This window comes from Oncorhynchus mykiss, chromosome 11 (genome assembly GCF_013265735.2).
Source record: "Oncorhynchus mykiss isolate Arlee chromosome 11, USDA_OmykA_1.1, whole genome shotgun sequence".
NCBI lineage: Eukaryota > Metazoa > Chordata > Actinopteri > Salmoniformes > Salmonidae > Oncorhynchus > Oncorhynchus mykiss.
The window spans coordinates 66,129,741-66,148,524 of NC_048575.1; the positions used below are offsets into that span (position 1 = coordinate 66,129,741).

Below are 18,784 nucleotides of genomic sequence, written 5' to 3' on the forward strand. Positions count from 1 at the left end.
CTGTTGCTGGGCAACACAGACTTTCAACTCCCTCCAAAGATTTTCTATGGGTTTGAGATCTGGAGACTGGCTAGGCCACTCCAGGACCTTGAAATGCTTCTTACGAAGTGAAAACCTCCTTCCATCAGGAAGGGCATTGAAGATGAAACGTGGCTGGGTCTTTCAGCATGACAATGATCCCAAACACACCGCCCGGGCAGTGGCTTCGTAAGAAGCATTTCAAGGTCCTGGAGTGGCCTAGCCACAAAATACCAGCAACAGTGTGTGAAAACCTTGTGAACTTTTGTTATTGACCAAATACTTATTTTCCACCATCATTTGCAAATAAATTCATTAAAAATCCTACAATGTGATTTTCTGGATTTTTTTAAAAATCATTTTGTCTTTCATAGTTAAAGTGTACCTATGATGAAAATTACAGCCCTCTCTCATCTTTTTAAGTGGGAGAACTTGCACAATTGGTGGCTGACTAAATACTTTTTTGCCCCACTGTATGTCTGTTAGAATGAAACAATTTCTACTTTAAGATGTTTTTTTCCCAAGTGCAATTTTTGTGTGTGTGGTCACAAGCATTCTATTGTGAAGGCTGTCATGGCTAACTGCAATCTTAGTGTATTGTCTAGGCAACAAATAACATTGGATTGCTTTCCTTACATTTTTTAGCTGTGAGTCAGGTTCACATGAACCACTTTTTATTTTACACATAGAGACTGATCATGTAGATCAAATTCTTTGTTGTTTAATTAGTTAAAACCTGCATTTCCCCCTAACAGGGATTTTTGTCACCTTTTTGGGCCCTCACCAGTTTGCATCCCTGAAATATGCAACAACTAGGATGGGTTGCTGATATTACTAAGATTGTGCCTTTGGCTTCTGGACAACGAAAGAAAGTTGATATGAAAACCAATAGAACAGGAGAGAAATACTGTAAACATTTTTGATTGATAGTTTAGCTGTTGTTGTTAGCTGCTTCGTGCTGCTCCTCTCTCTAGACTCCTACTGCTCCCTGCAGCCTGTCTGTGAGTTGCCTAGAAACGAGTCTCCGCTCTTGCTCACGGCTAACTCTGACTAGAGACAGCCTTTAGTTGACACTAGAAAGCTACTTTCTAACCCTAAACTCACTGTACATTAGCTACTATTTTTGGCAAAATAATAATTCCAGTCAACCAAGACACTGTTCCAGTTTTATGACTGACACGATTTGTTAAATTCTGACACCAATTTCATTCCACATAATTATACAAATTAACCTATAAACTGATGAGCATGACAGGACAAGTTGTTATTTTCTGCAGCTAACAGACTAACAGGAAGCAGAATCTGAATTTAATTTAAAATAAAGGAAGTATAATTGAAATGAAATCTGAATGAATGATTCTAAACATCATCATAGAACATGTTATTTTAACATGTATGGTTACCAATACCATGTAGCATGTAGCATAAGGTTGAAAACAGATTCTCCTAAAAATAATTTTAAATAATTTCAGTGGTCTGGAAATATTATAGGATCATGTTGTCTTTAATAATTTATAATTCCCTTAAAGATTTAAAAAAATATGTATATAATATATATATATATATATATATATATATATATATATATATATATATATATATATACACACAGTGCCTTGCGAAAGTATTCGGCCCCCTTGAACTTTGCGACCTTTTGCCACATTTCAGGCTTCAAACATAAAGATATAAAACTGTATTTTTTTGTGAAGAATCAACAACAAGTGGGACACAATCATGAAGTGGAACGACATTTATTGGATATTTCAAACTTTTTTAACAAATCAAAAACTGAAAAATTGGGCGTGCAAAATTATTCAGCCCCCTTAAGTTAATACTTTGTAGCGCCACTTTTTGCTGCGATTACAGCTGTAAGTCGCTTGGGGTATGTCTCTATCAGTTTTGCACATCGAGAGACTGACATTTTTTCCCATTCCTCCTTGCAAAACAGCTCGAGCTCAGTGAGGTTGGATGGAGAGCATTTGTGAACAGCAGTTTTCAGTTCTTTCCACAGATTCTCGATTGGATTCAGGTCTGGACTTTGACTTGGCCATTCTAACACCTGGATATGTTTATTTTTTAACCATTCCATTGTAGATTTTGCTTTATGTTTTGGATCATTGTCTTGTTGGAAGACAAATCTCCGTCCCAGTCTCAGGTTTTTTGCAGTCTCCATCAGATTTTCTTCCAGAATGGTCCTGTATTTGGCTCCATCCATCTTCCCATCAATTTTAACCATCTTCCCTGTCCCTGCTGAAGAAAAGCAGGCCCAAACCATGATGCTGCCACCACCATGTTTGACAGTGGGCATGGTGTGTTCAGGGTGATGAGCTGTGTTGCTTTTACGCCAAACATAACGTTTTGCATTGTTGCCAAAAAGTTCAATTATGGTTTCATCTGACCAGAGCACCTTCTTCCACATGTTTGGTGTGTCTCCCAGGTGGCTTGTGGCAAACTTTAAACAACACTTTTTATGGATATCTTTAAGAAATGGCTTTCTTCTTGCCACTCTTCCATAAAGGCCAGATTTGTGCAATATACGACTGATTGTTGTCCTATGGACAGAGTCTCCCACCTCAGCTGTAGATCTCTGCAGTTCATCCAGAGTGATCATGGGCCTCTTGGCTGCATCTCTGATCAGTCTTCTCCTTGTATGAGCTGAAAGTTTAGAGGGACGGCCAGGTCTTGGTAGATTTGCAGTGGTCTGATACTCCTTCCATTTCAATATTATCGCTTGCACAGTGCTCCTTGGGATGTTTAAAGCTTTGGAAATCTTTTTGTATCCAAATCCGGCTTTAAACTTCTTCACAACAGTATCTCGGACCTGCCTGGTGTGTTCCTTGTTCTTCATGATGCCCTCTGCGCTTTTAACGGACCTCTGAGACTATCACAGTGCAGGTGCATTTATACGGAGACTTGATTACACACAGGTGGATTGTATTTATCATCATTAGTCATTTAGGTCAACATTGGATCATTCAGAGATCCTCACTGAACTTCTGGAGAGAGTTTGCGCCACTGAAAGTAAAGGGGCTGAATAATTTTGCACGGCCAATTTTTCAGTTTTTGATTTGTTAAAAAAGTTTGAAATATCCAATAAATGTCGTTCCACTTCATGATTGTGTCCCACTTGTTGTTGATTCTTCACAAAAAAATACAGTTTTATATCTTTATGTTTGAAGCCTGAAATGTGGCAAAAGGTCGCAAAGTTACAGGGGGTCGAATACTTTCGCAAGGCACTGTATATGTATGTATGTATGTATATATTTTTGTTTTATATATATATTTCCCAGAATGGATAAGATCAAACACTACAGTATGGAAGGGAACAATCTAACATATCATGACAAAGAAAAAAGTAATAAAATATTTGTTAAATTAACGAGATTCATGTTTCATGTCTCGGTTGAATTATTTTTTTCTATTCAAATTCTGCTTGATGTGGGGTGTGGTCAATTCAAATTCATTGTTTTCAATTCAGGAATTCTGAATTGACCTCAACCCTGCTCTGCAGATTATTTCAGAAAAAGACACTTGACCAGCTTCCTGGCACTGTGCGGAGCCTGAAGAGTGAAATCTGTGTGTCTGTGTGCCATTGTTGGTAGAGCTGGTAGGACCTTAGGCTGTTGGTGAACGGTGCAGTACACTGCAATGCAGGAGGCCTTTAAATCATCTCTGTCTATCTATATGACCATCGCTTTCTCTCGTTCTCTCGCTCTGTCTCTCTCTGTCTCTCATATCCATCCCACCGCTTTATCTCACCGTCTCTTTCGCTTGCTCTGTGAGGGGGCGGTATCAGCTAAGGTGAACTGGGAGAAGAGTGAGGGTCTGATTTATGGGGAGATGGGCCAGAGAATCACATTTTATTGGTCCCATACACATATTTAGCAGATGTTACTGCGGGTGTAGCGAAATGCTTATGTTCCTAGCTCCAACAGTTCAGTAATATCTAACACTTCACTACAATACACACAAATCTAAAGTAAAATAATGGAGTTAAGAAATATTAGGACGAGCAATGTTGGAGTGGCATTGATTTAAAATACAGTAGAATAGAATACAGTATATACATATGAAATGAGTAAGGCAGTATGTAAACATTAAAGTGACCAGTGATTTTATGAATATAGGGCAGCAAGCCTCTAAGGTGCAGGGTCGAGTAACCAGGTGGTACCCGGCTAGTGATGGCTATTTAACAGTCTGATGGCCTTGAGATTGAAAAACAGCTTCTATCTCTCGGTCCCAGCTTTGATGCATACTCTGATTTCATACTCTTCCTGGGGAGCTACAGTTGGGTAGGGAGGAAGCTCATAGGGGTGTTCTTGGGGACTTCAGAATTTCAGGAGAGAAATTGGGAGGGGCTGGTGGACAAGATTATGGCTAAGTTGTCTAAATGGTGATGTTGTTGCCACTGATGTCTTTCAGGGGAGGGTCCTGCTCACCCCCCCCCCCCCCCCCCCCCCCCCCCCCCCCTTCAAAGACTCTGATCAAAAACCTGAGTGAGCATGAAGGGACCAAGGACTAGTTGGCAGGGTGAAGGCTTTCTGTCTACAAGCTGCACAGAGACTTCTGTAGCAGCATGGGGTGTGCTGGTGAGACACTGCATGGGCTGTTCTAAGGAGGGCAGGGGGCCTTGGATACGACAGGCACTTGTTCTTGTTGGATCTTGTGCAGGTCATTATATCAACCATTACTCCGTTCTTAGGGTGTGGAAAGAGACTGTTAACTGTTCACAGAGACGTTTCACAGCCTGGAGCCTTGTGGCTCCCCTATGTTCCACAATCCCCTCATCCAGACCAGAGTGCTGACCTCTGCTAACTTGTGGGCCAAACCTCATGAGAGCGGGGTTCACAAGGTTGGGTGACCTGAGAGAGGAGGATGGATGGAAATCTGCTAGCGACATGGAGATGCTTCTTCCTTAACCTTTCTGATCTCCCCATCCCGGATCCGGGATCGTGAATACAGACTCAAGCTCATTACCATAACGCAACGTTAACTATTCATGAAAATCGCAAATGAAATGAAATAAATATGCTAGCTCTCAAGCTTAGCCTTTTGTTAACAACACTGTCATCTCAGATTTTCAAAATATGCTTCTCAACCATTGCAAAACAAGCATTTGTGTAACAGTATTGATGGCTAACGTAGCATTTAGCGTAGCATTTAGCATTAGCATTCAGCTGGCAACATTTACACAAAAAAACAGAAAAGCATTCAAATAAAATCATTTACCTTTGAAGAACTTCAGATGTTTTCAATGAGGAGACTCTCAGTTAGATAGCAGATGCTCAGTTTTTCCAAAAAGATTATTTGTGTATTAGAAATAGCTCCGTTTTGTACATCACATTTGGCTACCAAAAAAACCCGAAAATTCAGTCCTCAAAACGCGAACTTTTTTCCAAATTAACTCCATAATATCGACTGAAAACATGGCAAACGTTGTTTAGAATCAATCCTCAAGGTGTTTTTCACATATCTCTTTGATGATATATCGTTCGTGGAAGTGTGCTTTCTCTCCTGAATCCCAGGAGAAAATGCCCGCACCTGAAGATTACGCACAAATTTAGACAAAGGACACCGGGCGGACCCCTGGAAAATGTAGTCTCTTATGGCCAATCTTCCAATGATATGCCTACAAATACGTCACAATGCTGCCGACATCTTGGGGAAACGGCAGAAGGTCTAAGCTTATTCCTGTCGCATTCACAGCCATATAAGGAGACATTAGAAAACAGAGCTTCAGAAATTCTGCTCATTTCCTGTTTGACGTATCATCTTGGTTTCGCCTGTAGAATGAGTTCTGGGGCACTTACAGACAAAATCTTTGCAGATTCTGAAACTTCAGAGTGTTTTCTTTCCAAAACTGTCAAGAATATGCATAGTCAAGCATCTTTTTTTTTTATCCAAAAATGAAATAGCGCCCCTAGAGATGCAACTGGTTAAAGTCCTGCAGGCTGCTGCAGCAGGTGGTGAAGGGGGTCCATGCTACTGGGTTCCTTCAGAGAGCTGCTGGGAAATGGGCAGAGACTGGGCCGAACACAAGCCTCTCTCTCGCTGTAACAACTCCATGGCTGACTGCAGTAGTGGCAAACAGAGAGGAGAGGAATGTTTGAAGCACACTGAATTTACTTGGCGACGATTTGTAAGGACAGTTTCTAAACTCTGTGTCCCTCTTGTCTGTTTACAGATCCATACACAACGAGATGGAGAAGAACAGGTAGGTCGAATCCCACATCAAGTTCTCTGTCTCTTTCTGTCTCTCCGTCTCTCTCCTCATTCCCACATGGATAGTTAGGAGCACCAGAGAGTTATTACCGGGAAATTAACAATGCAGAATGCTGCCCGGAGGATAACCCTACTGCTTATCCTACAAGGGACCATTGGTCTCTCTTTGGCCTCTCCCTGGCTGTGCCTGGACTCTCTTTGGCCCACTAACACACTGCCGGAGGAGAGAACAGTGAGACTCATTCCCTCTGTCAACTTCTGTGTGTGTGCGTGTCTGCTTGTATGAACCCACTTAAAACGCCCACCACCCTGTCTCAGTCCAAGTCCTCTGTTACAGTGAGTCCCATAGCAGCTTAGCCTGCCTGCCTGGTGAAGCTGGCCACTGTGTAACCTGACTCTGTCACGTTATGGCATCCCAGTGTTCTGCCCTTTGGACTAGTTCATACTAAGCTAAGCCTCAGGCCAGCTGAGGAACATCACCTGGATGTGTTCCACTCCGTTGTGTATTTGTTTGTCTCCTGTGTGTTTATTGGAGAGCGAGAGGGGGTGTGTGTGTTTTCCACGGTGGCTCTGTGTCGCTCTCTCACCCAGGAGCATTAGAATAGTTATTACTCATTCCTGCTGCAGTTGAAATTGATAAACACATACTATGATCACATATCCATCTGGAGTACTCCCAGTACCAAATATTCTCCATACACCTAGCCTTGAGCTTCAAATAACATGTTCTCAACTAGCCCACATTTGTGCAATTTCACCCCACTCATGCACACGTGGCCTTTGGGGTGCACCCAAGCATACACACACACACGCACAAAATTGGTTGTACCTCCTCCCACCTGCCTGTGTGTGCATGTAGCAGCCTCCAGTTGGAGGTGTTTTATGTGTGTTGTGTAGCAGGATCTTGTGGTCATCTTTAGCTGCACAGAGAGAGGGGGAAGTGAGGAGAGGAGATAAAGGGGGATAAATAAAGGGATACAGAACAGCTTAATGTAAATCTAGTGATCACCACACCTCTCCTCTATGTTTAGTAACAATGTTGTTCAAATGTACATGGAACTACAGATGTCGGATCTTAATTTGATCGCTGAGAATTTTCCTTCTGCATCAGGAAATTCAAATGAGCCTTATGAATCCCTGAAAATGAGCAGTTCTCTCTCTCCATGCGGGGGCAGTCGAGTCATTGAGATCAGGGTTTGCTATCAAAATAATATTCTCTCTCTCGCTCGCTCAAACACTAAGCCTAGGTCCTAATACTGCAACATTCAAATGTACAAACAAGTATCTGAAATTCAGCCATACATATCAACAACTGTATTTTTGTATAGCTTAATAACACAAGGTCTCCGCTAGGCTACAACATACAAGTGTCAAGTGTTTCCTAAGGTTATGAATAAACTGTCAAAATAGAGTTGAATCTGGGTTGGTCTAGCGGTTAGGGCCGCTGCCTTCACGTATAGGCCTACCGTGTTGCTGTGGGTTCCATTCCGGCCTATGCACTTCTGGCACAAATAACGCAATTCCCCTGATTGACTTGATTAAGTTACACATTTCAAATGTGGACAGTCAAGGGATATTTTACCCCTGATCTTGATAAGAAATTACCATACCAGAAAGTTTTGGATAACATAAATAGGAAACAAATGACAAAATAACAATAGGCTACACCAACATTAGTTTCCATTCATACAAAGTGTCAGGTAAATTGCCACCGTAGATTTGCTGTGGTAAACAAGGAAATGAGTTGTTCTATTGAACGGAATAATTGTCAATCGCCCTTAGTCATCAGAACAGCGTAGCCCTGTTTGAACAGACAACACCAACCAGATGGTGAAACACTGGTTTTGAAGTTCGCAGGTGGGGCTACCTCATCACGTGGCCATGACCGACTCATGTACGCTGCACAAGCAGGACGAGGTAACCCCAACATATTTTAGGGAGTGGTAATGAGGTTAACAAAAGTGGTTGTAATTGAGATCAGCATTGTGGTTGAATTAGCTGTCAATTTGAATCTAGTGCCATTGATGGTTGCAACTTGCAATAGGCCATTTGATTATATTCCAACAGGCTACATTCTGTAGGCTACCCATTAGCCTATCCATTGTCATATAATACAATGTGTGAAAACCTATAATGGGCTACTGTTTGTTTCACTGGCTGAGTTGAGAAGCTCATCAGTTGATTGACAGATGTAGTCCTACTGTAGAGCGGTAAACTTTCCTCCAGTGTGGATGCTCTCCCATGTTTTATAGTTAGGCTATGTATCATTTTGATGGTCTTTAGTGTGGATTGGAAGCCTGTATTGTGTGACTTTAATATATTCATTTTGTAAAGCTGTCAAGATGTTTATGCATTTGAGCCTATCCAAAGACGATTTCGTTGAGCTGAGACACTTTTCTCTGATGTGTATATTCAGACTTCGTTTTACTTCTTGAAAACATCGAAATAAATGCAATTTACCCCCCAGAGTCGATGTCCGCACGCCCCCGCGGAAGTCTAATTAGCATAATTTAAAATAATATTGTGTTTAAACTAGACATAGACATGAGCTCCAAAATTGTTGAGAGAGTGACTTTGTGTTTGTTTTCGCTCTGTATTGCAGCACTTAGGATTTGAAATGAGACAGTGACTTTGACGTCAAAGTGCAGACTGTCACTTTTAATTTGACAGTATTTTTGTCCATATTGGGTTAACCGTTTAGAAATTCCAGCACTTTTTGTACATAGTCCCAATAGAAAGGAATGGTAAAAAATATATTGTGTCATTTTGGAGTCACTTTTATTGCAAATAGAAATAGAATGTTTCTAAACACTACATTTCATGTGGATGCTACCATAATTACGGATAGTCCTGAATTAATCAGGAATAATGATGAATGAGAGTTAGACGCACAAATATTATACACCCCCCATGTCTTGGGGGTATGATATTTGTGCATCCTCTATGAATACTGATGATGTTGTTTTGAATTATTTTGTTTTAAGCCTTTCCCAAACCAAAGCCCACCCCTAACCTAACCTCTGTTTTAACCTTGTAACCACAGATAATTAATGCAGCAAAAATAGACATTTGTTCATGAGTCAAAGGGCAGTGGGCCAGATTCGAACCCATGCCGTCTCTGGCAATATGTGTGCCGGGTTAAGCGGCTGTAACCCGCTGGACCACATAGGCACTGATATAACCAAACATGTCTTCTGCTTATTGCTTGCCTTCAACATATATAATAAAACAATTTATCTAAAAAAAAAAAGATTCCCTAATGAAAAATACATCTACCCCCTACAAATGTTAGTTTATTATAACCCACATAAGAACTCACACGAGATGCGCTGTAGTCCTCAATTAGCCTACATAAGGTATACTGTAGGGATGGTACTGCACTGTATACAAACACCGCTTCTGGCTGCCCCCTGGTGGCGATTCTAAATATTTCTTCTGATATTAAAATTCTCCCGCAACGAAAGGTTTCAAATTAAGATTGGACATCTGTATAGAAGATGATTCCACTGTACATGTGACTTGGTTTACCATGTTTGAAAATAATCAAATACATTCCTCTTCAAAATGGACCTACATGTCTTCAAAAAGGGCTTGTTGTTTAGGCCTACTCCCACTCATTCCCTTACCAGAACAGATGAAACATTTCTGGAAGACTGTTTGATGCAGTCCATTTCATTTATACAGTCATGAGAAGGTGCAGGCCCTAGACAGGCACAAGTTTGTGGATGAAAGTGATCATAGGTCAGGGATGAAATTATTGCAGAAGAGCTACAGGGAGCGAGAGCTGACTCCATATGAGGTGAACAATGACTACTGAGAGGGTTTAAGGGAACTGATTTAATTATGCTTCTCCATTTCGCTCTCTCTCTTTCTCTTTCTCTCCCTCTGCAGAAGAGCACACCTACGGCTGTGTTTAGAGCGATTGAAATCCCTCGTTCCATTGGGACCAGACTCCAACAGGCATACCACCCTCAGCCTGTTGATGAGAGCCAAGAAACATATCGGGGTGTGTGTGCTGGGAAGTAATCAGTTCCAAGTGGTTTCTGATTCAAGAGGGCAATTTGATTGACCATTGTAGAGGTCAGAAGAGGGGGCTTGTCTGTTTCTGCATCAACTAACCCCTTTGCATGGTTACAGCAACAGTTAGCCTGGCTAGCTAGAGGGTAATGAGTATAGCATTAACTCTGGTGAGTGACTGGTGTACAGCTAGGTTTGTTGTAGAGTATACAGCTCAGTTGGTTAGGTGATTACGGTGGAGTGAAGTGGCAACTTGTTAAAAAGTAAACCTTGCATCACTCAAGGACCAGGGTTACCTCCCCTGTAGAGCAGGGATTTTTTTTAAACATTTTATTTTTTTCTCGCCTCTGAGTAGTCTCATTTCACTGCCAAAAATAACATTTAACCATCTAGTGTTCAGAGAAATAACAACACAATGTCAAATACAGGTAGCCTAGTCAAATAATTAACATCCAATCACATTAACCTTTACTCTCGCGGGAATTCCACTAACGGTCCGTATGTTGCCAAACGTAGCTGCTGCTCATGTTGGTATCTGTACTGATGGCGCAAAAGCCATGACAGGGAGACATAGTGGAGTGGTAACGCGCGTGCAAGCAATTGCTCCCGACGCCACTTGGGTACACTGCAGCATCCACTAAAGGCTCTTGCTGCCAAGGGAATGCCTGACAGCTTGAAAGACGTTTCGGACACTACAGTAAAAATGGTTAACTTTGTTAAAGCAAGGCCTCTGAACGTGTGTATTTTCTGCACTATGCAATGATATGGGCAGCGACCATGTAACGTTTTTACAACATACAGAAGTGCGGTGGTTATCAAGGGGCAAAGTATTGACATGTTTTTTTTATTGAGAGACAAGCTTAAAGTTTTCTTTACTGACCATTATTTTCACTTGTCTGACTGTTTGCCTGATGACGAGTTTCTCCCATGACTGTCCTATCTGGGTGATGTTTTTCTCGCCTGAATGATCTGAATCTAGAATTACAGGGACTCTGCAACTATATTCAATGTGCTGGACAAAATTGAGGCTATGATTAAGAAGTTTTAGCTCTTTTCTGTCTGCATTAACGAGGACAACACACAGGTCTTTCCATCATTGTATGATTTTTTTGTGTGCAAATGAACTCAAGCTTACGGACAATGTCAAATGTGATATAGTGAAGCACCTGAGTGAGGTGGGTGCGGAATTACACAGGTACTTTCCCAAAACGGATGACACAAACAACTGGATTCGTTATCCCTTTCATGCCCTGTCTCCAGTCCACTTACCGATATCTGAACAAGAGAGCCTCATCAAAATTGCAACAAGCGGTTCTGTGAAAATTGAATTTAATCAGAAGCCACTGCCAGATTTCTGGATTGGGCTGCGCTCAGAGTGTCCTGCAAATCGTGCTGTTAAGACACTGATGCCCTTTGCAACCACGTACCTATGTGAGAGCGGATTCTCGGCCCTCACTAGGATGAAAACTAAATACAGGCACAGACTGGGAAATGATTTAAGAGTGAGACTCTCCAATGCAACCCAACATTGCAGAGTTATGTGCATCCTGTTCTTTTGTCACACCGGGTTATGACAAAAACTCACACTCATTCTTATGTTTAATAAATGTATCATAGTGTGTGTGTGTGGCAGGCTTACAATGGCAAAAAAACACAATTTGAGAGTGCGCTGACCCTGGTGCTAGAGGGGGTACGCGGCTGGAGGTTGAATGTTTGAAGGGGTACGGGACTATAACAAGTTTGGGAACCACTACTGTAGAGGAACCAGTCCATGGTTAACTATGTGTGGATGAGGCCAGTACAGTATATAAAAGTTAGCTGTCCAGATGTCTAAAATTGTAATCAAGTATGTTATAGTGCTGAGCAATTAACCAAAATGTAGGTTATTTTTCAGTTTTTAAACAACTCATTGACCGACGTCGGTACAATTATTTGAATTCCATTTTGTTCATTTATTTCTGAGCTCAATGCACACATTGCACAGCTTCTCTAGAGATAATCAGATCCACTCTGAACTGTGCAAAGTAGTAGGGATTTGTAGTTTTCAACAGGCCAATATTCTACATAGTTTCGTGCATAAATCGTGGTAATTCACTAAAATTACAAATATCCATTGTACATTTACTTGTCCATTCTTTCATGATCTAAGTGATTGAGAGTTGGTATTCAGCAGTCAAAAAATATGCCTTATTTACTTTGAAGAACTACTAAAATTGTGATTTTGTCAGACGGCATAGGCAGCTGCTCTATAGAAATGAGATGATGACTTCTGAAATATTTTATTAAAATAATGTGAGTAAATGATGATTAATAAGTGGTAATGGGAAGTCACTACCATCATGGGATTTTTATTAATAGGTTTATTCTGTGTTTTGAGCATTCCACCCAAATAATCTAAATCGAAGGACCGTGATAATCTTTTAATAATTGAACCGAAACCGAACAGACCAAAAAGCACTAATCACTCAGCACTAGTTTGTTAAAAAGCAGCTTTTCTGTTGGAATGGATGAGTCAACATTTGAGTTAACAGAATATGAACGTTTAAAATTTAGATTTTCTGGACAGTTACTTCACTGTATCACTGTTACATACAGTACTGAGGTCAGAGGTTGCAGGAGGGCAAGAGGAGATGTTAGCATGTCTTAAAGTAGCTGCCACAACGTGCGCACACACAAAGTGAGGATGTTGTCTGACTGTGTAATGCTGTCTGACTGTATGTGTGTGTCTGCTGTAGAGGTTGGAGGAGAGCGAGCGGAGAGCCCAGCATACCTTAGACCAGCTGCAGAGAGAGCAGAGGCACCTCCAACGACGTCTGGAGCAGCTAGGGGTGGAGAGAACACGTATGGACAGCACAGGATCCACCGTCTCCTCCGACAATCCAGATGCAGACCAGGGTGAGCACACACGCCAGACATGACCAAAATTAGCTGGCACTGTAAATCTTTTTTGTTGATGGCCATGGCTGTTATGTTCACCAATGTATAGATAAAGACACTGTTCAGTGATGTAGGCCATCATTGTAAATAAGAATGTGTTCTTAACTGACTTGCCTAGTTTAAATAAATGTTACATATGAGAAATATGGTGCATCCCACATTGGTAATCCAAGGTAGTTCTGTTGTGGGCACAGTAGAGATTACATTGGAGCTGCCGTGTGTTTTAGGGTGATAGTATTAATCTGTAGTGTGTGTAACAGAGGAGCTGGATGTGGACGTGGAGGGGACTGACTACCTGCTGGGGGATCTGGAGTGGAGCACCAGCAGTGTGAGTGACTCTGACGAGAGGGGAAGCCTGCGTAGCAGCTGCAGTGATGAGGGCTACTCAAGCGCCAGCCTGCGCCTGCAGAACCAGAAAACTCAGGAGAACGCCAAGCATTTGGGCTGTAGCCTATAAGAGCACAGCCCTCAACCTCTGGCCCATGTGCAACGGCGTCCCTCTATCGTCAAGTTAACTCGCGCCCACAAACCAGTCTCTGCCAATCAGACCTCACTCCCAGCAGGACTGGCCTTCTGACAAAGCCCTCTCCTCCAGCTGTATTCCACCTCTCTTTCCCCCTCAGACCTCCAACACCTGAGACACCCATCATCCCATTTCAACCGTCCATCGGCCAACCAAAATGAAAGATCAGTCTCTGGTACTGCCCATTCAGAGCCTCTGGCTCAATAAGATGAGTAGGATTTGGAAGACACTCCTCCGTCCATCCCTTTCTGTGTCCACCACCTTTGTCCCTTCTTGCTCTGCTGTCAGTTTCAGTGTAAGAGCAGAGAGGTGACTTGACTGTTTTCACGTATCCATGCTGTTTCCCCCTTCCAGCTCCCAGCGTCTGAGAACAAAAGACTTCAGCTAGAGAATGTTATTACAACACTACACCTACACCTCACTGCCCCCCCTCCCTTCGACCCCCAGCTCTAGCTTCCATCTCGCCCATATCTCCAATAAGACTGGCCCCCATATCGTCAATAAGACTGGTGGTACAAACAATCGGCGCATGGATGGTATTTAGCACTTAGAGACAGTATAGGAAGGGATTGTCTGGGTCAAAGAGCTGTGGTCATTGTAATCAATATACTGTATGTCTCCTTAAAAGACATTGCAGCTATTGTAGTAATGTTATCAGGTGTAGTCTATTAGAAAGTATTTATGGTAAATAATTGTCTACCTGCACTGTCTACATGTAAAGTCCTCACTGGGAGTTCTACAACACTAAGCACGGGTGTGATTTGATGTCATCCATGTTCCACAACCACTTCATTATTGCGATCGGCAGCAATACATCCATCCCTCTCTCCTCTACCTGGCTTAGCGGTTGGATAGATACCTCCATGTTTTTGGCTCTTATAATGGGGGGCTATTACATGACGGTGAGATTGTTATGGGGTATCTTTTATCTTCCTCTCTCTGATGACGGTGAGATTGTTATGGGGGTATCTTATCTTCCTCTCTCTGATGACGGTGAGATTGTTATGGGGGTATCTTTTATCTTCCTCTCTCTGATGACGGTGAGATTGTTATGGGGGTATCTTTTATCTTCCTCTCTCTGATGACGGTGAGATTGTTATGGGGTATCTTTTATCTTCCTCTCTCTGATGACGGTGAGATTGTTATGGGGTATCTTTTATCTTCCTCTCTCTGATGACGGTGAGATTGTTATGGGGGTATCTTTTATCTTCCTCTCGCTGATGGCGGTGGCGTCTAACTCATCTTTTAATGTGATGGTCTGTGTTGCTGCTAGTCATGTCCTGTAGCCAGTGGTAGTCACTTGAATATGTGTTGAAGTTATACAGACAGACAGTAAGTTACCGGTAATTGTTGAAAGTAGACCAGTGGAGGGATTAAAGCACATTCCATGTTCGAGAGAAAGTAGGCCAGATGGAGCATTACCTTCATCCATATTTATGAGGGAGTGTTTTCAGTTTTTAAAGCCAGGAAGGTTCTAGCTATCTGCTTCAGGTTACCCACAAGCAGAACACAACAGATGTGCTGACTTGCTTTGCCTTTGGGTCAGAGCACAGTACAAGCAAGATCAATGTCTTGTGAGTTTGTTCACCTCTGGAAAGAAAAGAGCAGAAAGGCTACTGTACACTAAAGATACTCTCCTCTGCCTTGTCTATATACTTAGATATTGTTTATGCAAAATGTTATGTTTATGTAAATAGTTTACACAGAAATATCTGTTTATCAAAAAAAAGGTATTTATATTAGATGTAAATATATAGATATATCTATTTAATTGCTTGTCGCTTTACTAGTTTTTGTTGTGAGGGTTTCAATGTATAGTTGGTTTGCACAGCATAGTCGATCCAGAGCTTTTTAGATCTGTAATTTGTGCCTATAGGCTTTTGTGTCCTTTCAAAATTGGCACGGTGCGCCTAGAATTGAAATTGTTTTATTTGTGGTTGATTATATTTATCTATTTCAAATCTATCCTCTTTGTCAACAGGTAAATAATGCAAAAAAATATATATTAATATAAAAATGTATTACATTGAAAAGAGGAGCTGGCGTGTGTGTTTGTGCTTTGGCATTGCTGGGATGGTGGGAAGCTACAGTGGGCTTTCTCCCTTTGTGCCTGGGGGCCTTAAACAAAATGGCTTCTCCACCCAAGAGATTATAACACATTGTAGAAAGAGGAGGAATTGGTGGGTTCAATAACCAGGGGATAAGATGGGGAGGTTTGCAGCAGCATTTGAATGTAGTCGACTAGCCTATAATACATCTCCCCCTGCACTGTTGCAGCACAATGCCAAAGGAACCTCAAACTGTGTCACTGCAGAATCTCGTTAGAGCGGGAAGACGGTTGGTACACACCAAAAAAATCCTTAAAAAATAGGAGTATGATTGTTTCATCTGTTTGTGTGGAATGCTGCACTTCTATGTCATTTTAAAACCCTATCCAAACAGAGAACCATGTAGCCATGCTAGAAGGGGAATGTTGTGAATTGAGTACACGACTCAGACTGGTGCTATGGGGCAGGTGTATGTATGTCTTGTCACTGTCTTCAGAGAGAAAATATAATGGTTTGGGAGAGGGAGGGTTGTTTTTAATGGGAAACACTGTCGCATTTGTATGGATGTTTTTATTGGTTTACTATTAAAAAGGTGAAAAACAGTATCGCTTTTCAAAGAAAACCTAATGTATTATTAAAGCTAAGCATTGTCTGTTATTGGGGAGCCACACACTCCTCTCCTTCCCTCTCTCCCTGTCCATGGCCTGTTTTATACGTCTTCCACGCCTACCTGTGTATGAATGTGTCTTCCATAGAGAAGAGATCCTGATTCATTTCTATGGTGGTTCCCCTCCGTCCTCCACATGCTGTGGGCCAGCCACCATGGTGCAGAGGGAGCCTGAGGGAGCAGACTGGGCTGTGTAGTATAGCTGCAGCTGTCCTCCCTCCCTGTATAACACTCTGTTAACACCCTCGGTGCTTCAGCCTCTGCCTTAAGAGCAGGTGTAGATTCTTAAAAAAGAACAAGAGATCAATGCAGTTGGCTTCCGTGTAGTCCAGTGTAAGTTATATAGGATATCATCCTGGAAATTCTCTTTTTTTGTTTTGTTGTGTATATTTGGGTTACATTCGTATGAAGTGGCTTAAGCCTTAAAACAGACAAATGTAAGAGAACCATAGTAAAGTATATATTATACACGTTCATATATAATATAGGTGTAGACATGTTATCACAAAAGGTCATTATTTTCATTGTAACTGTGTCTCAGGAGTTGCTCTCCCTCTTACACACACACACAGACATACACACGTTGTCATACACACATCAGAACAGACTCTGCCTTTTGAAGGAAGGGTTTATGTCAAACTATAAAAAGGTGGTCCTTTTCTGCACACATTTTTTAGAATTGGGGATTTTAAACATTGTGAAAACAATCTTTGGGAAGTGTGGTGCAGTCATTTCTATTTGCCAGTGATATAAAAGGAATAAAACCATTTGAAAGCCTTGTTTACCTAGCCACTTTCCTTGTCTTTGTGTTCATGGCTCATTCTGATTATTTGAAATATGTATTTATTTCTGCTTATGCTGATACAGTGCCTTGCGAAAGTATTCGGCCCCCTTGAACTTTGCGACCTTTTGCCACATTTCAGGCTTCAAACATAAAGATATAAAACTGTATTTTTTTGTGAAGAATCAACAACAAGTGGGACACAATCATGAAGTGGAACGAGATTTATTGGATATTTCAAACTTTTTTAACAAATCAAAAACTGAAAAATTGGGCGTGCAAAATTATTCAGCCCCTTTACTTTCAGTGCAGCAAACTCTCTCCAGAAGTTCAGTGAGGATCTCTGAATGATCCAATGTTGACCTAAATGACTAATGATGATAAATACAATCCACCTGTGTGTAATCAAGTCTCCGTATAAATGCACCTGCACTGTGATAGTCTCAGAGGTCCGTTAAAAGCGCAGAGAGCATCATGAAGAACAAGGAACACACCAGGCAGGTCCGAGATACTGTTGTGAAGAAGTTTAAAGCCGGATTTGGATACAAAAAGATTTCCCAAGCTTTAAACATCCCAAGGAGCACTGTGCAAGCGATAATATTGAAATGGAAGGAGTATCAGACCACTGCAAATCTACCAAGACCTGGCTGTCCCTCTAAACTTTCAGCTCATACAAGGAGACGACTGATCAGAGATGCAGCCAAGAGGCCCATGATCACTCTGGATGAACTGCAGAGATCTACAGCTGAGGTGGGAGACTCTGTCCATAGGACAACAATCAGTCGTATATTACACAAATCTGGCCTTTATGGAAGAGTGGCAAGAAGAAAGCCATTTCTTAAAGATATCCATAAAAAGTGTAGTTTAAAGTTTGCCACAAGCCACCTGGGAGACACACCAAACATGTGGAAGAAGGTGCTCTGGTCAGATGAAACCAAAATGTAACTTTTTGGCAACAATGCAAAATGTTATGTTTGGCGTAAAAGCAACACAGCTCATCACACTGAACACACCATCCCCACTGTCAAACATGGTGGTGGCAGCATCATGGTTTGGGCCTGCTTTTCTTCAGCAGGGACAGGGAAGATGGTTAAAATTGATGGGAAGATGGATGGAGCCAAATACAGGACCATTCTGGAAGAAAACCTGATGGAGTCTGCAAAAGACCTGAGACTGGGACGGAGATTTGTCTTCCAACAAGACAATGATCCAAAACATAAAGCAAAATCTACAATGGAATGGTTCAAAAATAAACATATCCAGGTGTTAGAAGTCCAGACCTGAATCCAATAGAGAATCTGTGGAAAGAACTGAAAACTGCTGTTCACAAATGCTCTCCATCCAACCTCACTGAGCTCGAGCTGTTTTGCAAGGAGGAATGGGAAAAAATTTCAGTCTCTCGATGTGCAAAACTGATAGAGACATACCCCAAGCGACTTACAGCTGTAATCGCAGCAAAAGGTGGCGCTACAAAGTATTAACTTAAGGGGGCTGAATAATTTTGCACGCCCAATTTTTCAGTTTTTGATTTGTTAAAAATAAAATATCCAATAAATGTCGTTCCACTTCAT

General features: G+C 41.6%; 1 protein-coding gene across 4 annotated transcripts in view; it reads left to right on the forward strand.

Moving 5' to 3' along the window:
• mxd1 (MAX dimerization protein 1) overlaps window positions 1-17,220 on the forward strand; it is a 44,182-nt gene extending 26,962 nt beyond the window's left edge. For all 4 annotated transcript variants that reach the window (XM_036936155.1, XM_036936154.1, XM_021621932.2 and 1 more), the window contains 4 exons: window positions 6,203-6,232; window positions 10,132-10,246; window positions 12,993-13,152; window positions 13,455-17,220. In XM_036936155.1, coding sequence (XP_036792050.1) covers window positions 6,203-6,232; window positions 10,132-10,246; window positions 12,993-13,152; window positions 13,455-13,651 — 502 coding nt within the window. In that variant the 3' untranslated portion in view covers window positions 13,652-17,220. The remainder of the gene's footprint in view (window positions 1-6,202; window positions 6,233-10,131; window positions 10,247-12,992; window positions 13,153-13,454) is intronic.
• Window positions 17,221-18,784: the final 1,564 nt, after the last annotated feature.